Source organism: Nesoenas mayeri (genome assembly GCF_963082525.1).
Source record: "Nesoenas mayeri genome assembly, chromosome: 17".
Lineage (NCBI taxonomy): Eukaryota > Metazoa > Chordata > Aves > Columbiformes > Columbidae > Nesoenas > Nesoenas mayeri.
Window position 1 is genome coordinate 1,994,446 of NC_137565.1, and position 18,375 is coordinate 2,012,820.

The 18,375-nt window shown below is 41.7% G+C and overlaps 1 protein-coding gene across 10 annotated transcripts in view; it reads left to right on the plus strand.

Annotated features, from left to right (window-relative positions):
* The window catches only part of RIMBP2 (RIMS binding protein 2), a gene marked incomplete at both ends in the record, with an annotated part of 74,976 nt that extends 58,571 nt beyond the window's left edge, over positions 1-16,405 (plus strand). For 3 of the 10 annotated variants that reach the window (XM_080355385.1, XM_080355390.1, XM_080355392.1), the window contains 7 exons: positions 3,255-3,372; positions 9,377-9,561; positions 10,054-10,222; positions 13,171-13,274; positions 13,551-13,622; positions 13,696-13,830; positions 14,371-14,397. In XM_080355385.1, coding sequence (XP_080211511.1) covers positions 3,255-3,372; positions 9,377-9,561; positions 10,054-10,222; positions 13,171-13,274; positions 13,551-13,622; positions 13,696-13,830; positions 14,371-14,397 — 810 coding nt within the window. Of the gene's footprint in view, positions 1-856; positions 1,574-3,254; positions 3,373-6,402; positions 6,556-9,376; positions 9,562-10,053; positions 10,223-12,095; positions 12,162-13,170; positions 13,275-13,550; positions 13,623-13,695; positions 13,831-14,370; positions 14,398-16,216 lie in introns of those variants that run through there. The other 7 variants (XM_080355386.1, XM_080355388.1, XM_080355384.1 and 4 more) reach the window with 6 other exon arrangements.
* Between the last annotated feature and the right edge of the window lie 1,970 nt (positions 16,406-18,375).

Below are 18,375 nucleotides of genomic sequence, written 5' to 3' on the forward strand. Positions count from 1 at the left end.
CACAGGCTTCTGTCGCACCAGCCTGTGTTTTGTGTGAATGTAATGGAAAAATCACAAAATGCACCTCTCATGTTCAGAATACTGATTTGATAAAGGCTGGGATAGTTATTACCCACTTTTACTTCTGCTAATGGGCTGATTTTCAAATATTGGTTTTATTAAGCAGGTGCGAGATGATGATGTGAGGTTTGATGACAGTGCAGAGCAAGGGTTGTAAAGAGCAGCCGCTGCCCAGGGCTCGTCCTGTGCAGCCAAGTTTTCCCAATGGTGCAGGTTTCCTTCGCAGTTTTACAAAGGGCACTAGAACTCCGTTAGTGCTGTCTGCAGAACAGCTCTCCTCCACCAGGACATTTAGGACTATTTGTTACTCAATTTAGGAGGCTTTAACCCATGCAAAGCAAGAAAACTTGCTGGAACAGAATTTTAATTCTCAGATATGGGCTCTGGTTACAAAGAAAAAATACACAGCAATTTGGCACGGGGCAAGGAACATACTAAGCGTTAGTGCTGTGTGTTAGTGCCATTCTCATTCACCATGCTGGAACGTGTACGCAGCTTTTATTGCTTTGTTTTAAATGCATGGGTTTATTCTCGTGAAGAGCATCACTCAGTTGTTTGTACTGATTTCTCATGTATCCGACACCCAGCAACTTCTTAATCACGTATTTATTTTCCACAGATTCTCATTCACAGCATGACATCCTTTTCACTAAATAAGCTGCATGTATTATGTTTGCCATTGCTCTAAAACTAATTCTGTCTTTATTTTTCTTTTCTTCTCCCTTCTCCCTCCCATTTTATTTTTGTCACACGCTATTTGTCCCCTGTCTGATTTTTAACATTACATAACCTTAAGGAGTGCGATAAGAATAAGACCACTGAAGCCACTTTTTTGGAACAGCCTGACTTTTCACAGCAGATACATCACAGTAAAAAGCTTTTCAGTATTCCAGAAGTAGCTGAAGAGGACGGTGAATACTCTGAGCTGCTGTACAAGCAGGGTTTAGGCATGCCCTATAAAAAGCACCCCACAATAGCTAGAGACTCTAGACCACCTAGGCCCTACAATCAAGACCAGCAGCACAACTTCTGGTACCCAGCCAAGCACAGGATTTCAGGCGTGGAGGATTTTGCCGCAGACGACAAAGGATGTAAATACAGCCGGTCCTTATCGAGGAGCCCGGACAGTGGACTAGACTGTGGAAGCGAAGAAGAAGAATCTCGGTTTAATTTCAGATACAGCTGCGATGCGGTTCCCGCCAGCGTTGCCTCCAGCTGTTGCGCAGAGGCCACCGCCTGTTCCTGCAGGAGGAGCGCGAGGCCCCTGCTGGCGCGCAGGAAAACCCTGACCAGGCAAACCAGCATCGAGGAAGATTTTGGTGACTTGGGTCCTTCCCTGGGAGAGCCCAGGACTGAACAGGTCAAGCCCAGTTACGAGAAAAAGTATGAGGCTCAGAAATACGCTAGGACAGATAATTTGGCTAATGAAGATATTCAGGGAGGCTGGAAGACCGACTTAAAGCTGGCTGACTCTAGGGCAAAGCCATCCCACAGAGACGCAGAAGACTCTCTGGTGTGTGAAATAACTCTTCCTTCTAACATCTGCTTGCCAAATCAGTTTTCTTTCTTTTGTTCTTCCTTTTTCCTTTTTCCTTTTTTTTTCGGAGTTAATTTTCAGGTCCATCCTTGGGACCTATTTTGCTTCATTTTTCCTTTTATTTTTCTCTCTCCCTCCCCATTCATTTTTGTTTATTATTCTGCATTTTCCTTTACCGTCCTCTTTTGTGTCACGCTGAAATCAGTTTAATTTGCTTTACAATTCTTCTCCTACAGAACAAATTACAATAATGGCTGCTTTTATTAAAGGACAACTGAATCTAAATTTTAATTAAGGGTTAGCTGAACTATAATTTTTCCAAAAGATTGTTTGTCTTTATTTTGCCCATCTAAATGTTGCTTTAAAAAAAAAAAAAAAAGCTGCATTTTAACTGGAAAAATATTTCATCGTGTTATTTTTTTTTTTTTAATGTCAAGGAATTCATTCCATCATGTTGGTTTTATTCACCCCATTCCCAGAATGTTCAGGACACGCTCTTTATCATCAAACATCTCTGAACAAGAATCAGGATTGTGCCCCGGTGTGACAGTGACCCAGATTGATGGAGTCACGGGTTTCATCATGTTTCCATTTTCTACCTTATCTCCGCACCGTCACTACTTTGCCTTCCTTTTTGGACCATCTCTTCTTGCCTTTGAAGTTGCCGACCGCATCCGTGCGTGAGGATGCGGGCGAGCAGCTGCTTCCAAAGGGCCAGGCCAGGGCCATCCCGTATCGCGCAAGGATGCCCCTGCGTGATCCCGCCTCTTCGCCTTTCTGTCCATTAATCTCTAGCAGAGCCTCCACGCTTTGATAGATGCATCCATAGGCTTCCCTGCTCCCTACCGACCAAAGCAAGTTCTTTACCCTCACGGTCTGCAACAGTCCAGGCTGGAAACCTCAGAGCTGATGCGTTTGATGTAACGGTAGAAATCAGCAGCCTGCTCGTCTAGTTTAAGCTGAAATGACCCTTAAAAATGTCTCCCACTAAAATTGGTACCCAAGCTGTATTAATCTCAATGATTGCACGATAAACTCTGGAGAGCATTAAAATAGTGCCATTTAGCTATTAAAATAGCGACATTTTCCGCAAGGGTAGTGAACAGAAAGAGACAGCTGTGATGTGAGATGGAGTGTGTCTACGTTTCGATGACCTTTAAAAGGCTTTAAGAACCAAAGGGCACTAAAGAAGAGCAGAGTGCTCACAGACAGACGGACGTACCCTTGTTCACGTGCTGCAAACCGGACAAGCCGTAGAGCTGCCCGTGCCAAAGCCTGGCCCGGTGAGGGCAGTCCCAGCGCCACAGCTCCCGCGACTGCTCGCACTGCTCTTGGGGACATTAGAACGGCACCTTAGCAGCAACGACAAAGGCAAAAGAATATTTCAAAACCTATTCTTTTTGTTGCTTTTTGTTCCGATGTGTGACTGCCGGTTACAAAACTCTGCCATGAATCAGGGAACCATTTTTTCTTTTGCAGGTTTTCCAGGCAACAGTATTTTACTTTTCAGCTAACCTTTCAGTTAAAAACTAAGTTTAGTTGCCTTTAGAGCTTACGCTTCCAAATGTGATTGACCTGATTAATGTCCAACCATATAACCGTGATGTTACCACGCATGTAACTTACAAAACTGTTTTTTCTGTTGTGTTTTTTCTAGCTTTTAGGTAACGTGTCATCCGCAGGACGGCCCGACAGGGCGGATCACGCAGGGCGAAGGTCCTCCCATGGCAGTGCAGTGCCACAAAGGTCTCGGCCAATGTTGGTCCCTTCCATTGGTTAGTTGGACAGATTGGTGCATTTCTGTTCTTTGCAGCCTCAGAGCTGGGGAGGCGGTCGGTCCTTCCAACAGCAACGAAAGGCGCTCTTCTCGAACCGTGGTTACTCTTAGTTTAAATGGGGTGAAACGGACTTAAAACATCTCCATCTAAATGTGAGCGGACTGGGGTCTCACAGGGGCTGAGTCAGGAGTCATTGACATCACTGGGAGCCCTTTCATTTAATGTAGTGGGTATGGGAGCTTTTCAAAGCTTGGTTAGGCTTAAATGCCGTCAGATCTTAACCTAAGAAATTTGCAGGCAGGCTACTATATGATCAGTAAAACAAACGTACCCATTCGGCCATCCATTCAGCCATCCATCTTTTCATTCACCAACCATCATTTTGCATTCACTTTCCATTTTCTTGACTACTTTTTGGAATTTTAGCAGGAAAAATTGAAGCTGTTAAATGCAGCAAGTTACTAGAACTTGCATATATTGATTAGATTTGATCCTTCTTGCAGAATCATCCCTATTCTGATTTACTTATGAATTAAACTATACGCTGGTGTATACCAGAAAATCCAAAAAGTAGTGCAGAAAAGATGATGGAATCAAGACACTCTGGACAAATACGTATCTGTTAAACTTGCACTGCATACTGGCAAACAAGAAACACTGAAAATTAGGAAACACATGCAAAACAAATGCAGAAAGGGTTCTGTGAGCAGAAGTTTACTCCATGGAGACATAAAGTAGGTCCTGCTCCTGTCCCTAAGCTGGGCTTTAATTTGTGAACGCTGTAGCATCATCAGGAGGAGAAGGAAGCAGTGTCAGGCAGTTCTCACCTCACTTTCATGTGAATAAGATGTCACAAACGGGGATTATCAGAAGGAAAGAGACTGATAATTAAGGAATGGGTTTGGTTTTAATTTTTTTTCCCTTTTCATAGAATCACACTGAAATGCCTGTGCTGTAAATTAAAGACATATCCCCCTAGTGGGCACGATTATTCTCATATCTAGGAGATAGTCATTATTATTATTGAAACCGTAGCTCAGCAAACGTGCCCAGCTGGCACAGGGAAGAGTCTCTTAGTGTCTTCAATATAGCAGCAGTGGTCAGAGGCTGATTCTCAGCCCGCATCCTGGGGTAGATAAGGATGATCTCCACAGACATCAATGGGATGACACCGGTATGGAAATGGTATGGGGGAGAACCAGCTCCAGGGAGGCTCTTGTGCTTCCATTGGCAGGTTATTGCCAGCTGAGCCAAATAGCTTTTGGATGATCATGTGAAAACCTTTAGGTTTTTGTGTTCTCCTCCTTTCTCTGCAAGTTGCCTTTGCTTTCCTCAGGACTAAAGATTTCTGCTTTCTGTTTGGCCTACTTAAAGCAAGTTTTCCATCTAAGTTCTTTTATATTATTTGCTAAAATATTGTTTTTATAAATAGCGAGGGAGTAGATGAGTTTGTTTCAAGTAGCCCTTTGGGTTTGCTTTTAGTTTTCATTTTAATTAAAAAATAAGGGAAGTGATTAAATTTATCAGACCTCACTTCCTGCCAACAAAGTTAGAACACAGAAACCACAACGTAATGACTTCACTGTTTAGTTCAATAGCAACAGCTCAGGAATCAGATAAAGAAATTGATTTCTGATAGTCAGTCTGTGCTCAAACGGATAATTAAAAAGAAAATAAAACCTTGAGGTTTTATTTCTTTCAGTGTAACTTAAAGAATGAATTAGAGTATTTTGTATTCTCTGCAATCCACAAATGCTCTTGGGGGAAGTTCCCTTAGGAATAAATTGTGATATTGTTGAATGCTGGTAACAAGTAAACTACTGACCGTTATGTACAGTAGCTAACAAAGTATTCTTTGCTGTGATCCTGTTGAAAGGGCTTATGTGGCTTAGAGTTCAAGAGTCCTGATTGCTGTCTAAAACACTAATGATTCCAATTGCTGAAAGATATGTATGCACCATTTCTTGCTTTCAGCATCACACTCGAATAAATCATTTTGATGGTAAGTGAAGCAAATATAAACACTTGCTACAAGTCTGGGCAAAAGCTGCTTTCTGTAAGCCGGCTGGAAAAACATCTAGAACATGTAAAGTGTACCAAGGGGGCAGATAAACACAAAGCATCCAAAAGCGGATAATGGAGCGTTGTATGAACTTGAACCCGCTGTCCAGGACTCCCAGGGACATGGAGGTTTCCCATCAATAGGGGCTACAAGGACAGTTTTTGGAGAAGGAAGTTGTTAGAGTTGAGTCAGTACAACATGTGGTTGCACAAAGTGAAAAGCAGAGTAAAATAGAAGGAAACAAGAAAATAAGCTTGAGCCAGAGTTTAAGCTACTTAAATACATGAAACTGTAGATCGAAAATATGGATTCCAAATTTCTTGGCAGCAATTTGCTCCCTTACCTGCACCCCTGGAGTTTTTACTGAGTTCTTGAGCTAAGGAAGGTGCTTAGGCAGCTCTGGGAGGTTGAATTAGTGGGAAAGACCTTCAAAATTGTAATGTTCTTAGGATTCCAATGAGAAAACAGTTTTCCAAAATGCTCCAGGATTCAAATTCTTCGAGGTATTTTTGCCATTCATCTATAAATACTTTGGATTCATATCTTCTTGCAGGTAGGATTGAAGTAAATGAATTAATTTTTGTTTTTAGGTTGATACTTTAGAAGGTGAAACACAGTTTACAGTGCTCTTGACCTTGCAGATCTGGCAGGTAGGATTGTTTAAACCTCATACTAAAAGATGATTCCTATCCAAAGATCTAACGAACAATATTTACGCTGTATGAAGTTTTAAAAGGACAAAATTCAGACGCTTTAAAAAATGAAAGGAGATCCATATTTCAGTGATTCCCTTGCTGAAGGAGGATTTTCGGAGGCTGAGACATCTGGCAAAGCTTGTGCAGTGTTTAGCCTTCCTACTATATGCAAGTCAGAAAAATAAAGGGTAGGCAAAGCCTGCCCGCAGGAGCCTCCGCAAAGGCAACTCTACAATATGTTTTAATAGATCATTCCCTTTTTCTCCATAGAAATTACAATGGACAGTAACAGTGAAGGCGGTCGGTCTCGGTCAGGTAGTGAGGGAAATATTTCACCTGTAAAAGAAGAAGCTTATTATCGCAGCATTGGTGGACACAAGAAATGGGCCCAGCAGCGTACCATGGCCTCTCAATATAGATACGGTATGCCGAACATTATTCCTCCTTTCTGACAGACACGTTTTAGAGCTGCCTGTTTCTGTATGACAACCTTGCATGCGATGCAGAATGCCGGGGCGCTCGCTCCCGAGTCCTGGCTGCTCCCAGGTAAGTTTTTCCAGCCCAGCTGTGAGGGACAACCAGCCCGTGGCCCCTGTCCCCAGAGCGCCCCGCAGCTCCCCCCGTCGGGCTGAGCCGAGCCCAGTGCATGGCATGAACCTCTGTGAAGCTCTGCTGCCGCCAGTGCCACCCGGTATCCACCAACACACCCCAACCACCACCCATCGCAACGACCGCGCTGCCACCTGATCCATCCACACCGGACAGGCACAAGCAGTAGCTGGTATATCACAACCCAATGTCCTGGCATAGGAAGCAGTTACCATATGTTATTCTGATTAACATCTTTAAATGAAGATTTGGGTTTGTTTTTTCAATGACCACATAGGACTTTGGCGGATCACTTGGTGAAGACACAAAAGTATTTTTAGGAATAATTGCTTCATAATGACAAACTTGAATTACATAAGGCAATTATACCTACTACTGATAGTATTTGTTGCTTCATCAACATAGAAATCATTGCATGATCAACAACTCAGTTTCATAGTTCATAACACAGTAAATTGAAGTGTGAGACACTTCAGCCATAAAAGCAGCCCAGGCCATATATAGAGCTAAGAAACACGTTAGGGTTTTGTTGATATCTGAAATGAAACAAAAGGGGCCCTGAAAGTTTAGGTAAATTGCAGTTTAATGTTGAGTTTCAGAGCAAACTGATCTGATTGCCTCACCAGATCATCAGTTTGTGTTTATCGCTGCAAATCTCAACAATTCAATGCAACTGTGATTGCAACCGTGCGTCAGCTGGAATCTGGCTGGCCGCTTCCAAAGAGTTTCACATACGCTATTGTGTGTGTATGTATGATCCATGTATAAATAGGTGGCAAATGATCTAATCAAGAGATTATTTGCTTCCTGGTTCACTGAAACAAATAAGACTATTCTGAGTCAGGTTGTTAGAGGCCAGTGCTTTTAACAGAGATACTTTGGGCTATAATACACCTCTCCCTCATTAGCTGCAGTTGGAGTTGGATGCAAAAGTTGATATTTTTCATTTAAAAAGACCAACAAAAACCAAACAACCCACCCGTGTCACGTTGCCTGGTGGACCCGAGTGTGACCCCAGCGCGACTGAGCCGGGCTGTCCGAGAAGAGACCAGAGCCGAGTCCCACCCCCTGTGTCCCGTGGCTTCTGTCCCCGTGTCCCCCACACTCCTGTGCTTCGTGCTGCATAAAGCTGCTTGGCTGGAATCTTTCCCTGCCCTTTTGCTGTTCTCCACTTTCCTGTCCACGGTCTTTCTTGTGCTCTGGACCCAAGCGTTAGCAGCTGTTCCCTTAAAGCTGTGACCATCTGAAGGTTTTCATTTCGGGTAGTTTAAAAATATCAAATGTTGAATGAAATGTAGCCGGTGTAGAGGCAAAAAGAGGAATTTTATCTATAATGTTCTATATTGAATGTTCAAACACTGACCAAAAATGAGAGTCTTATAAGAGGTGATTACAGTAAAAATTGGATTAATATGACAACTATTTGGAAAAATTTTGATATGGCCGAACTACATTTTCATCATAATTTATAATGTCACTTTCTCAATTTATTCATGGTGAAGGATCTTGTAAGTGACTGATGAGTGTTGATTGAGCACAGAGCAGAAGGACGCGACTCCCACTGGAGTCAGTGGGACTGCACAATCAGCCGAGTTTTCCAGAAGTGGCTTGTGACTCTGAGAGCTTATTTTTTGAGGCTTCGGCTTTGTATGTCTTGAAAGAGGCTATTTTTTGGGAAAGCACTGCCACATAGTCTTTCAAAACAAAATTAAGAGCCTTTGAAACGTCTTAATCAAAACACTCCTTGTTAGCCATTTTGGCCTAATTTTCTGATTGAGTTTTACTCAAGTCCATCCTTGAGTACGTTGTTGAATCATGAACTAAGTGCGTTCTCCAGCTCATTTAAAGAGTCTGAACGATTTATGAGGCAAAACATGAGTTCTCATTTTTCATGTCCTAACTGATTTGGTCCCCTGCAGTGGATGGAGTTCAGTGGGATGTTCAATGTTGATCTTTCCTAATGAGCTCCTGGTTAAGCGCAGCCATAGCTAAACTGGATTTTAACACGGTGTTAGTGTCGGGGTTGGTTTGGGGCACTGCTGGTGATGTTCAAACAAACCCATATGAGTGCAGTGCCCACCCTGACTAACACAACTGGAATATAGTTGTTCTTGCCTGTCTGGAGAGAAGAGCTTCTCACCATGTTTTAAACCTGGTCCCTAAAACATGGTCTGTCAAAACAGCTGGGATGTGCTTTCTTGTGTCCATGACGAGCAGAAGCAGCTGTGCTGGAAAACAGCTGGATCCAAAGCACGGTTATTTTTGCAGTTGTGATAAAGCTTATCAGACTCATGCTTATGTCACTCTTAACATGCTTCATTAATTTATGAGAAATTCTCGTAAAACTAACAAAAATCGCTTTCTTAGCCGAGCTGTATGCACATGTGTCAGTGTGGTCAGAAGATCAGCGCCATGCTCAGTGCATGCAGATTGTGTCCGCTTCAAAAAAACAACAACAAAACCAACAACCTGCTAATTAAAAACAAACAAAACCCCAACCTTGACAGGACATGCGTTAAGATATTGGGTGTTTTTCACTGAAATGTCAAGTGTTATTCAAATATTAACTGGAATAGTTGAAAGATGAGGCCAACTTGTTTTACTGAATTGCTCTTTTTTGCATTTAATTTCCTAGATGGCTATGGTGGTCACGACCATCTCTCTCCAGATATGTACGAAGAATCAGAAACAGACCCTGGCACAGAGGATATTTCTACTCGAATATTTGTTGCGCTCTTTGACTACGACCCGCTGACAATGTCCCCAAACCCTGATGCTGCAGAGGAAGAGCTGCCGTTTAAAGAAGGACAGATCATTAAGGTGGGACCTAAAAGCAAAGGAGACAAAGGACCCAGTTTTACAAGCAGGGTCTGCTTGGAAAGCAACTTGTGTGACTGGAGTCCAAGGGGGATTTTGCTCCAGAGGTTCAGGCTGTAAATCTTGCTGGATCTGGAAGCTAACGGCTTCAAAATAATGGGAAATGGGCAAAAATCTCAAAGCTGCTGTAGATAGTTAGGGCCAGAGTCAATTATTAAGTGCCAAAGCAAAACTGTGACTCTGAAGCCCTCTGTGTCTATTGCCACAAACTGCAGGAGAAACTGCTTGACAGAGGATGTGTGTTCTGCAAAGGGACCACGAAGTGCTGATCGTCACCCTTATCTGAGCTGGGTGGGCTTTTAAATGCTGGAAGCTCCTAGAATGCATAGACTTAACATTGTCTGCCTGTGCTCTAGTAACCATGTAGCTTGCGTTAAAGTTCTTAAATGCTGAAACCTTTAGTGACCAACACTACTATCCCTCTTTGAATAACAGGTTTATGGGGACAAAGATGCTGATGGATTCTATCGTGGAGAAACCTGTACAAGAATTGGCCTTATCCCGTGCAATATGGTCTCTGAGATCCAAGCGGATGACGAAGAGATGATGGACCAGCTCCTCAAACAGGGCTTCCTGCCTCTCAACACGCCAGTCGAGAAAATTGGTGAGAGAAAGGGTCCGTGCTTCACTTCCCCTGACTTTTGGGTGCTACTCACTTGGCTGGATCTGCTTTGCCTTTTGTTTTCACTATGTGCAGACGCATCTCGATTTTACAGCAATTTATTACACCATGGGATACATTCTGTGTCAGTATCTGGATGACTTTATTCACCTAAGATGTAATCTTGGTCACCTATTTTGCTGGAAATGAGGACTTATATCTTTATCCCTCCACTTGTTACTTTCTTATCTTAAAATATGGGGCTTGTCACTGGCAAGATTTCTGGACACAGAACATGATCCCTGTGCTTTGGAGTGTGCTGTGCTGAGGTGCCTGTGATCCGCTCACTGCTGCAAAGCATACAAAGAATCACTTATTTGTTCTCTTTACATTTTCCTACTTGACCAGTAATTTAAAGGCAAAGGGTTATGTGCAGTCTCATTTGAGATAGAACTACATATTATGCTAAAAAGCAGCGCTGGGCCAAACAATTCTGTGTTACAAACCACTTGTGTTACATCATTGGTCCAATGTTGTGCACAGATGCACAATTCAAGTGTCTTAACGTAGATTTCTTCCTAGAAATAAATTTCATACAGCCAGCTCAATACGTTTTAAAATTTCAACGTGATTCAGAGCGTAAAAGGCTGGAATTGGTTCAGTTTAAACGTGAACTGTAAAAGTGGTTGCTAAACAACCAAAGAAATCTTCCACAGATGTTTTCTTAGGTTGAATGAAACCTTGCAGTTTCTATTAGTAAATGAGAGACAAATCATTCATTTTTTTTAAGATCCTGAGACATTTTAAAATTCTCCATTGTCCATGAAAGGGAAGGATGAAGTTTGAAAAATGCTTTATTGAGTTCTTCATCCAAATCTCTGTGTTCTTTTATGAACGCCACATAAATCCAACAAATGCTTGCACACATGCACACTTGTACCTCACACCCCCCTGCACGGACAGTGACAGCACAAGAACTTGGGCCGCGTCCTTGGGACATGCAGCATCGTTAGCACGGGGACTCGTTTGATCAACGCTCTGCATTGTTAGACTGAGACAGCCCACGTGCCCTGGGTACAGCTGCACACAGCTGGGGGACCCATGATTTACACCACTGTCTAAATGTGGTTCTCATTCTAGCAATGAGGTCACCTGAGGGTACAGAAAATGTCTGTCCAAACAGCAACAACTGACGCTTGCTCCGTGCTCTCAGTCTTTAGCAAAGGCAGCAGGTTGTTGATACAGAACATGTGTGCAAATGAAACCCCCAATCTGCACAGTGCCCCAATGTTGGAACATTTTGGCTGTCCAGGGGTCATATTTTGGGAATAGAATTGGATTTTTTGTTGTGCTCAGCTGGCGGTGTCCCCTGAAACAGCCTGGGAATCAGAAAGCCGTTATCTAGAGAGAGGTGATTTGTGAGCGCAGTGTTACCCCGCCTCGCATTTTTAAGCAATTCCTTTTATTCTGGGATGTTTCTGAGCGAGCTGTTAGCAACCTACCCCCAGCAGTTCACCTTTAAATATGTTAGCACTTTAGAAACATCATGTGTTTTCTCTTTAATATTTACTAATGGACTTGGAAAGAATAGTTAGACTTAATTTTAAACTAAATACAAATGCTAACGAGCAGAGATCCACGTGCTCAGCCACTCGCTGTCAGGCTGCCCACGTGGATTGGTAGCAGAATCAGGCTCCGATTGCCAGTCCGTCTCACATTGTTACTCATTTTTAATGTCACATCAGACACTTTACATGCCGTGTTCATATGACTATATTTTTTCTTAATCCTTTGCCCACATTAAATCCTTAAAGACAGAACTTTGAACAGCTTCATCTCTTTTCTTCTTTTATTTGTATGCGTTCCTTTCCTGAAGTCACCTGTGACCGTTTCAAAGAGAGCACACGCTCTGTACACCGCAGATCCAGAAAGTCTAAAAGAGGTCTGTGCTAAGAACCAATCATTTGATTCAAGCTGTCAATGAGCTGAAATTATTTGAGCTGTCTAGACTTATATTTTTTTTAATGCCTTTGAACTTTTTCGGAAGCCAGAAGTTGGAAAATACTGTCCCACAGCACCAAGGCAGGATCCCTTTGGGATTCTCCGCTTGGTCACAGAGGGGCCCGTGAGCTGTGGGCAGCAGAGAAGTGATTCAAAGGGGAAAGCGCGACTCTGATGGTGATGTAGGTGTGGGCTGAGCCAGGTTTTGGGGAGCCAGGGGGTTAGAGGACACCCAGCAGCCCTACCCGCAATGCCAGCGGCACCAACCAGCATGTTCCTAACCAGCCACCATCTGCAAGAACCATGTGAATCGCATTCAAATTGAACGTGAAGCCCATTTCGGACTTGACGTTTCATGTTTAATATCAACCAATAAACACTTCAGGTGGTTCTAAGAGAACTCCAAATTTTACTCCTTTCCTTCTGTTCCTCACAAAGGAAACTTGTAAAATTAAGCAGGACTTGAGGATGTGGTTTTTTTGCAGTCAGAGTCTTGGCAATATTGCAAAGCACTTGCATGACGGGGCAGCTCCTGTTGTCCGGGGACATCTGAGCGTGTCCGTCCTGCTCCAGCCTCCCGGCACAAACGTGAAGGATAAACCCAGGCACAAAAAGTTCCTTGTGACAAGGAGGGGGGAAGGGAACAGGCAGTAAATGTGGAGGTTTTAATACAATGAAACAAACACGAATATTGAGTGTTTGGCTTTGTACACCCTGGTAACCTCTGATTCTGACAACCAAAAATGACTGAAAATTTCAGAACATGAGTTTTGCAGATAAACACCTTTCAGAGGACTCCATGGCTTAGAATAAAGGCAGCAAACCAACAGTTCTCTATGCTAGAAAAATATCCACATTGTTACTCACTGGTGAGGGAAGTTGCACCTTGTTTTTCTTTTCAAGATAACTCTGATAGTTTTCCTTCCCTTCCTCTCCTTTGATTGGGACAGAAAGGAACAGACGGACCAGCAGACAACAGCCGGTGGCTACGAGGAGGATGGTGGCCCTGTATGATTATGACCCCCGAGAAAGTTCTCCTAACGTTGACGTGGAGGTACCGACACCATAACCCTTCACTGTGGTTACGATTTGTGGAGCCGTAATTGAGTTAAAACAGAGTTGGTATTGATAAGCACTATTATACATTTACAGTGGATGTGCAAAGAATAGAAGGAAAAGAAAAAAAACAAAGTTTGCTTGCAAAGTTCAATTTGGTTTCACCATCTTAAGATAAAGGAGAGGTGGAAAATATTGATGGGTTTGCTATGACTAAAAAAATGTTGACCTTTGCCTACCAAAATGTGCAGTGTCCCATGTCCCTCTTTCCCAGGCCGAGCTGACGTTCTGCACTGGGGACATTATCACCGTCTTTGGGGAGATCGATGAAGATGGATTTTACTACGTAAGTTGGTTTCTGTTGGGTCTCTTCAAACTGCTCTGGAGCGTCCGTTCCTGACCCTCTCCCCGTGCTGCAGGGCGAGCTGAACGGCCAGAAGGGGCTGGTTCCTTCCAACTTCCTCGAAGAAGTGCCTGACGACGTCGAGGTCTTTCTCTCGGATGCGCCCTCGCGATACGCTCACGACACACCGACCCGGACAAAAGCAAAAAGGGTAAGCAACCAACTAAGGAAAACTTGAGTTTTGTTCTCCATTCCGTTTCATGCATAATTTAGAAGTTACTTTTAACATCTTAAATCCATTTGCCCATTTAAAATTGATTTTGAAATATTTAAAATAAAACATAAAGAAAATTACTTACCCTTCCACTAGCTCGTTACATTTTTAACTAAATTTACCATTTGATGACAGTCATTCAACTATAATTTGAGCTTAAGCAGCTTTTCCCTGGTGAAAGTAGTTACTTCTTATTGCTTCCAAACTATTCTCACTCTGTGCGATACCCAGATGAAAGCAAAAGTTGCTGTGGATTAAAGACGGGTACAAGCATCCTTTAGATGCAAACTGCAACCGCAGGCAGTGCTCAGCTTTAACCCCCGTGTCCTCCTCTTAACTGCCAGGGACTTCTCTTTGATGAAAGACTAATCGTGTTTAGAGTATCTCATTTTTGGTTTTGTTTCATCACTGCAATACTTTTCTATATTATATATTTTATATATATTTTTATTTCTTTGCTCATCTGCTTGGAAACAGAAGAAGAGTGTTCATTTCACACCTTAATAAGGCAATGTAGCCTTCACGTAAGTGAGCAACTGAAGATACCAATAGAGGTTTCAATTAAAGCTACCTGGCTATCTAATGCAAGTCTGGAAACTTAATTGTGGGGGAAACAAAAAATAAAAAGAGAGAAAAAGAAATATGTCTCCAAAATCCTTGGCCACAGAAGAAGCGGCTGAATGCTTTTACTATATCAAGTCTATTTAGTATTTTTAGGAGACAAATCCTTTAAAAAGGAATCCTTAGAAAGAAGTCAATTGGACCTTACTTTCAGAAGGTGTTTGGAACATATTTCTTCCTGAGCGAAATGTTTCTGTTTACATAGAAAGGCGAGTTTGATGTCTGCCGGCCCTCCCAACAGCTGCATATTGCATTGTTAGCCAACCGGGACGGAAAACTCCCAGTTCTAGAGCAAGAGAAAAGCACAAGCGCCCAACCTGACCGAGCACCCAACTGAAAGAGGAGCTTCTGCTCGCTGTAGTTTACACGGGTAGCGTTGGGTTTGAAACTCATTACACTCAAATACAGCCACTTAAATTATCTGCCTTAAAATGTGGTTTCCGTGATTGGTTATACCCCAGTTTGCCTAAGACCAACTATTCAACAATTCCAAAAAAGTCTCTTTGTATGGTACAACTTCCTGGGGTTTTCCTACAAAATGCACATTTGAAGTACTACCAAGTGTTTGGTTTACCAATGCAATAAAAGTCTCATATGAACCATGCAGCTCACGGAATGAATGCATTAGACTCAATATCTGGTATCTTCAGGTGTACGTTGGGGTGCTTTACCAAGTTGTTTTTGTTTTGTTTTGTTTTTAATTTGTTTTTTTCATTAGAATTAGACCTTGATTTAAAAATCAAAGTAGGCTTGAAGCCCCTTCGCTTAACTCGCTGTTGCACAAGCCAGTGAATTGCTGATGTTTTAACTTGCGCTCCACCAGGGACCCTCAGGCATGGATTCTACTACAGAAATAGCATCTTAAGTGCTAGCATCACATTGTGTCACCAGGCACTGTACTTAGGATAGGCCGAGTAGAAATAGTTTTAGCTTTTTCATTCAAGTGCTTTTGATGACTGAAAAAATAATTTAAAAAAATTATAAAAATAGCTGTTTAAAATATTTAGGAATGCCGCCATCTGTATCATACAGGTATTCACGCCATTCAGCAAGCCCATAGCTGCAGCACATGCATCCAGCAGCCAGGGTCTTTAAGCTTTCTTTGATTGCAATTAAGGTTCATTTTAGCTTTTTCTTTTCCTTTTTTTTTCTTTTTCTTTTTTTTTTTTCTTTTTGAAGCCAGTGTGCCATCTCCTCAAATATGTACATAAAGTTCACAGGCCAATTTCAAAGAAAAGGCATTTAAAAAAAAATAAGTGATCATATAGTATCTTTAAGTAATTTCTTCTGAAAAGAGTTTGGCTCCTATAGATTGCTGATCTGTAGTAATTAACACATTTATTTTCCTAAATCTATAGCTACAAGTGTCCCTCTTCATTTTTGTACTATCAGAGTACTGAAATGCAAACCCAATTTTGTGGCTTTTGTGGCCTGAACTGTGGCAAACTAAGCGTATAAAAAAAAAGAGAAAAAAAAAAAAAGGTATAAGCAAACAGGGCTCTATTGGCGTGTTTCCTGTTGTCTGCGCTTCCTAAAATTGATGCATTTTTCCATAAGCCCATACGGTATTTTAAGCCACAAAAGCAGAAAGGAACCAGACCTTTTGTTAAGTGGGTAATGGGACAAATGATGTTACCAACTTTCTTGATGCTAACAGCTTTCAAGCTTGCAAACATTCAATAAATGATAATGTACCTAATAGGTTCCTCCTGAGAATACAGGTACATCCCGGCGAGCACCATCGCCCACAGTCCATCTCCATTCCGGGTCACCTCCATCACCCGTGGGGCCGGGTGCTCCTGGGAGAGGCAGGGATATGGCCTCGAAAAAGAAAAAGGGGCTGCTTTCCAAAGGCAAGAAACTGCTGAAAAGGCTTGGTGCAGTGAAATGATTCATGTGCTCCTGGACAACTTGTAAAGCTTCCAGTCTGTGTATTTCTTTTAACCGTCCAAACTAGGGCTTTCATGACTATGCAGTACAGCTTGACCAAACCTTTGCGTTTTTAACTCTAGCACCAATAGAGTCATGTGAATTGCTTAATCAAAACAGCAAGAAAAGGAAGTGGATGTGTTGTTGCATATACTTTTTTCTTAAAAAAAAAAAACAAAATTAAAATGTGGGATTAAGACCAGAAGAACATGGTTTGATTTGAAGTCAACTCACCACCCGCAACTCCATTGGATAAATCTCAGCCTTTGGTCTCCTTAACCGTGAGTGGGGGGAAGAAAACTCTTCACTGATCCCTGGTTCAGAGATCACTCCCCTGTATCTAATCTTTATCAGTAACAAAAATGGTCTTGAAACTCCTAGTTTAATCAGCCTTGATGTTTTGCCTTATTAATGCACAATGATTTGTACTGTCTAATAAATATACCACGTATACTTTGTATGTACTGTGTATTCCGCTGTCTTCATCTTCCTCAAAACATGGTAATTTCAGATCAAGCGCTATGTTACTGACTCCATTAATGTCTGATGGAATTCTCGGGACTTTGGAAGTGCTGTGCAAAATGCTTTTTTGTTTTCTTTTTTTCCAAACCAAAATCTTTGTATTGATTTTTTTTTGGTCAACCTTCTCAGTAAACTGAAATCAGAGCCAGTGTAAGTTATTCAGAGACTCACACAGTTTCAACCATACAGCCTCCGGTTCTGGAGCTCCTGGTTCACTGGTCTAAATTACCAGGAAATAAAAAAGAATAATTAAAAATAAAAATAACACAATAAAAATGTTTACTCCCCACCTTCTTTTCCCATGGAGGTACAGGCCTAAGTTAAAAGGCATTTTCATATTGCTGATGTCAGATCCAAGATAAAGTGCGTGTCTAAAGTAAAAACTGTGTTATCAAAGCCGTAGCCAGTAAAAAGGCTGAAACAGGTGATAATCAAGTATTAATTGCAATATTGGCATTTCCATTAAAAAACAAAATCTAACACATTGATGGCAGTCATTGGCTGTTACTATTTTGTAATTCTTGTCCATTTGTAAATTGTTTTTACTGTTTATACATACTTTTCAGACTGCCTTTCTTTTTGTAATTTATGGAAGGTTTATAAATGAATGATCAAAGCTTCCCCATTGTGTCTTCAGAGGATAATGTAAATTACTGTAAGATACCGTGTGCTAGATTATAACATTTAATTAAAGAAAATAACTGGCCTAAATTTGTGGTAAAGTACTGTGTGGGTGTGTGCATGTGTCCAACCGTTGTGTATTATATTTTATATAAATAAATTATTTGATATTTTGTAGAGTGCAGTATGTTTCATGAATCACCCGTATCAGCGGCTTGATTATTGTGTTGACCTTCCCTCCCTTCCTGAAGGATGGGGCACAAATGGTAAGATCCATTACTGTAGGATAAAGGCTCGTCTAAATCCAAGACTCCAGGAGCTTTCCAGAAAGAAAAATGGATAGCAAATTACTCTAGCACATGTCACATAGTATGCCCAAAGCCCAGCCTTGAAATATGTACACAAATACACCTAACACAACAAAATGAGCAAGAATTACAGCAACAACTTTATTTAAATCTCACAAAGAAAGGAACATGGTCCACAACATGGTAGTTAAAAAATAAATCAAAACAAAACATCGAACATCAGCACTAACCCAAATTCTTGCATATGGACAAGTTCGATTCTGTGTCTCTCATAATGCAAAAATCTGAACTCAACTTCCATCGACACAACTGCTATTATTTGCTTTACAAACTAAACTTCTCCTGCTGAATAATTAACAATGAAAATCTTAGAAGTAAAACACAAACCAAGGCCCAAGCACTTTGCATTGCTTGGAACTGCACAACTGGAAAAAAACCCATGAACAGTAAAACCAGCTACAGTGCATTCTTTGATGGAAAT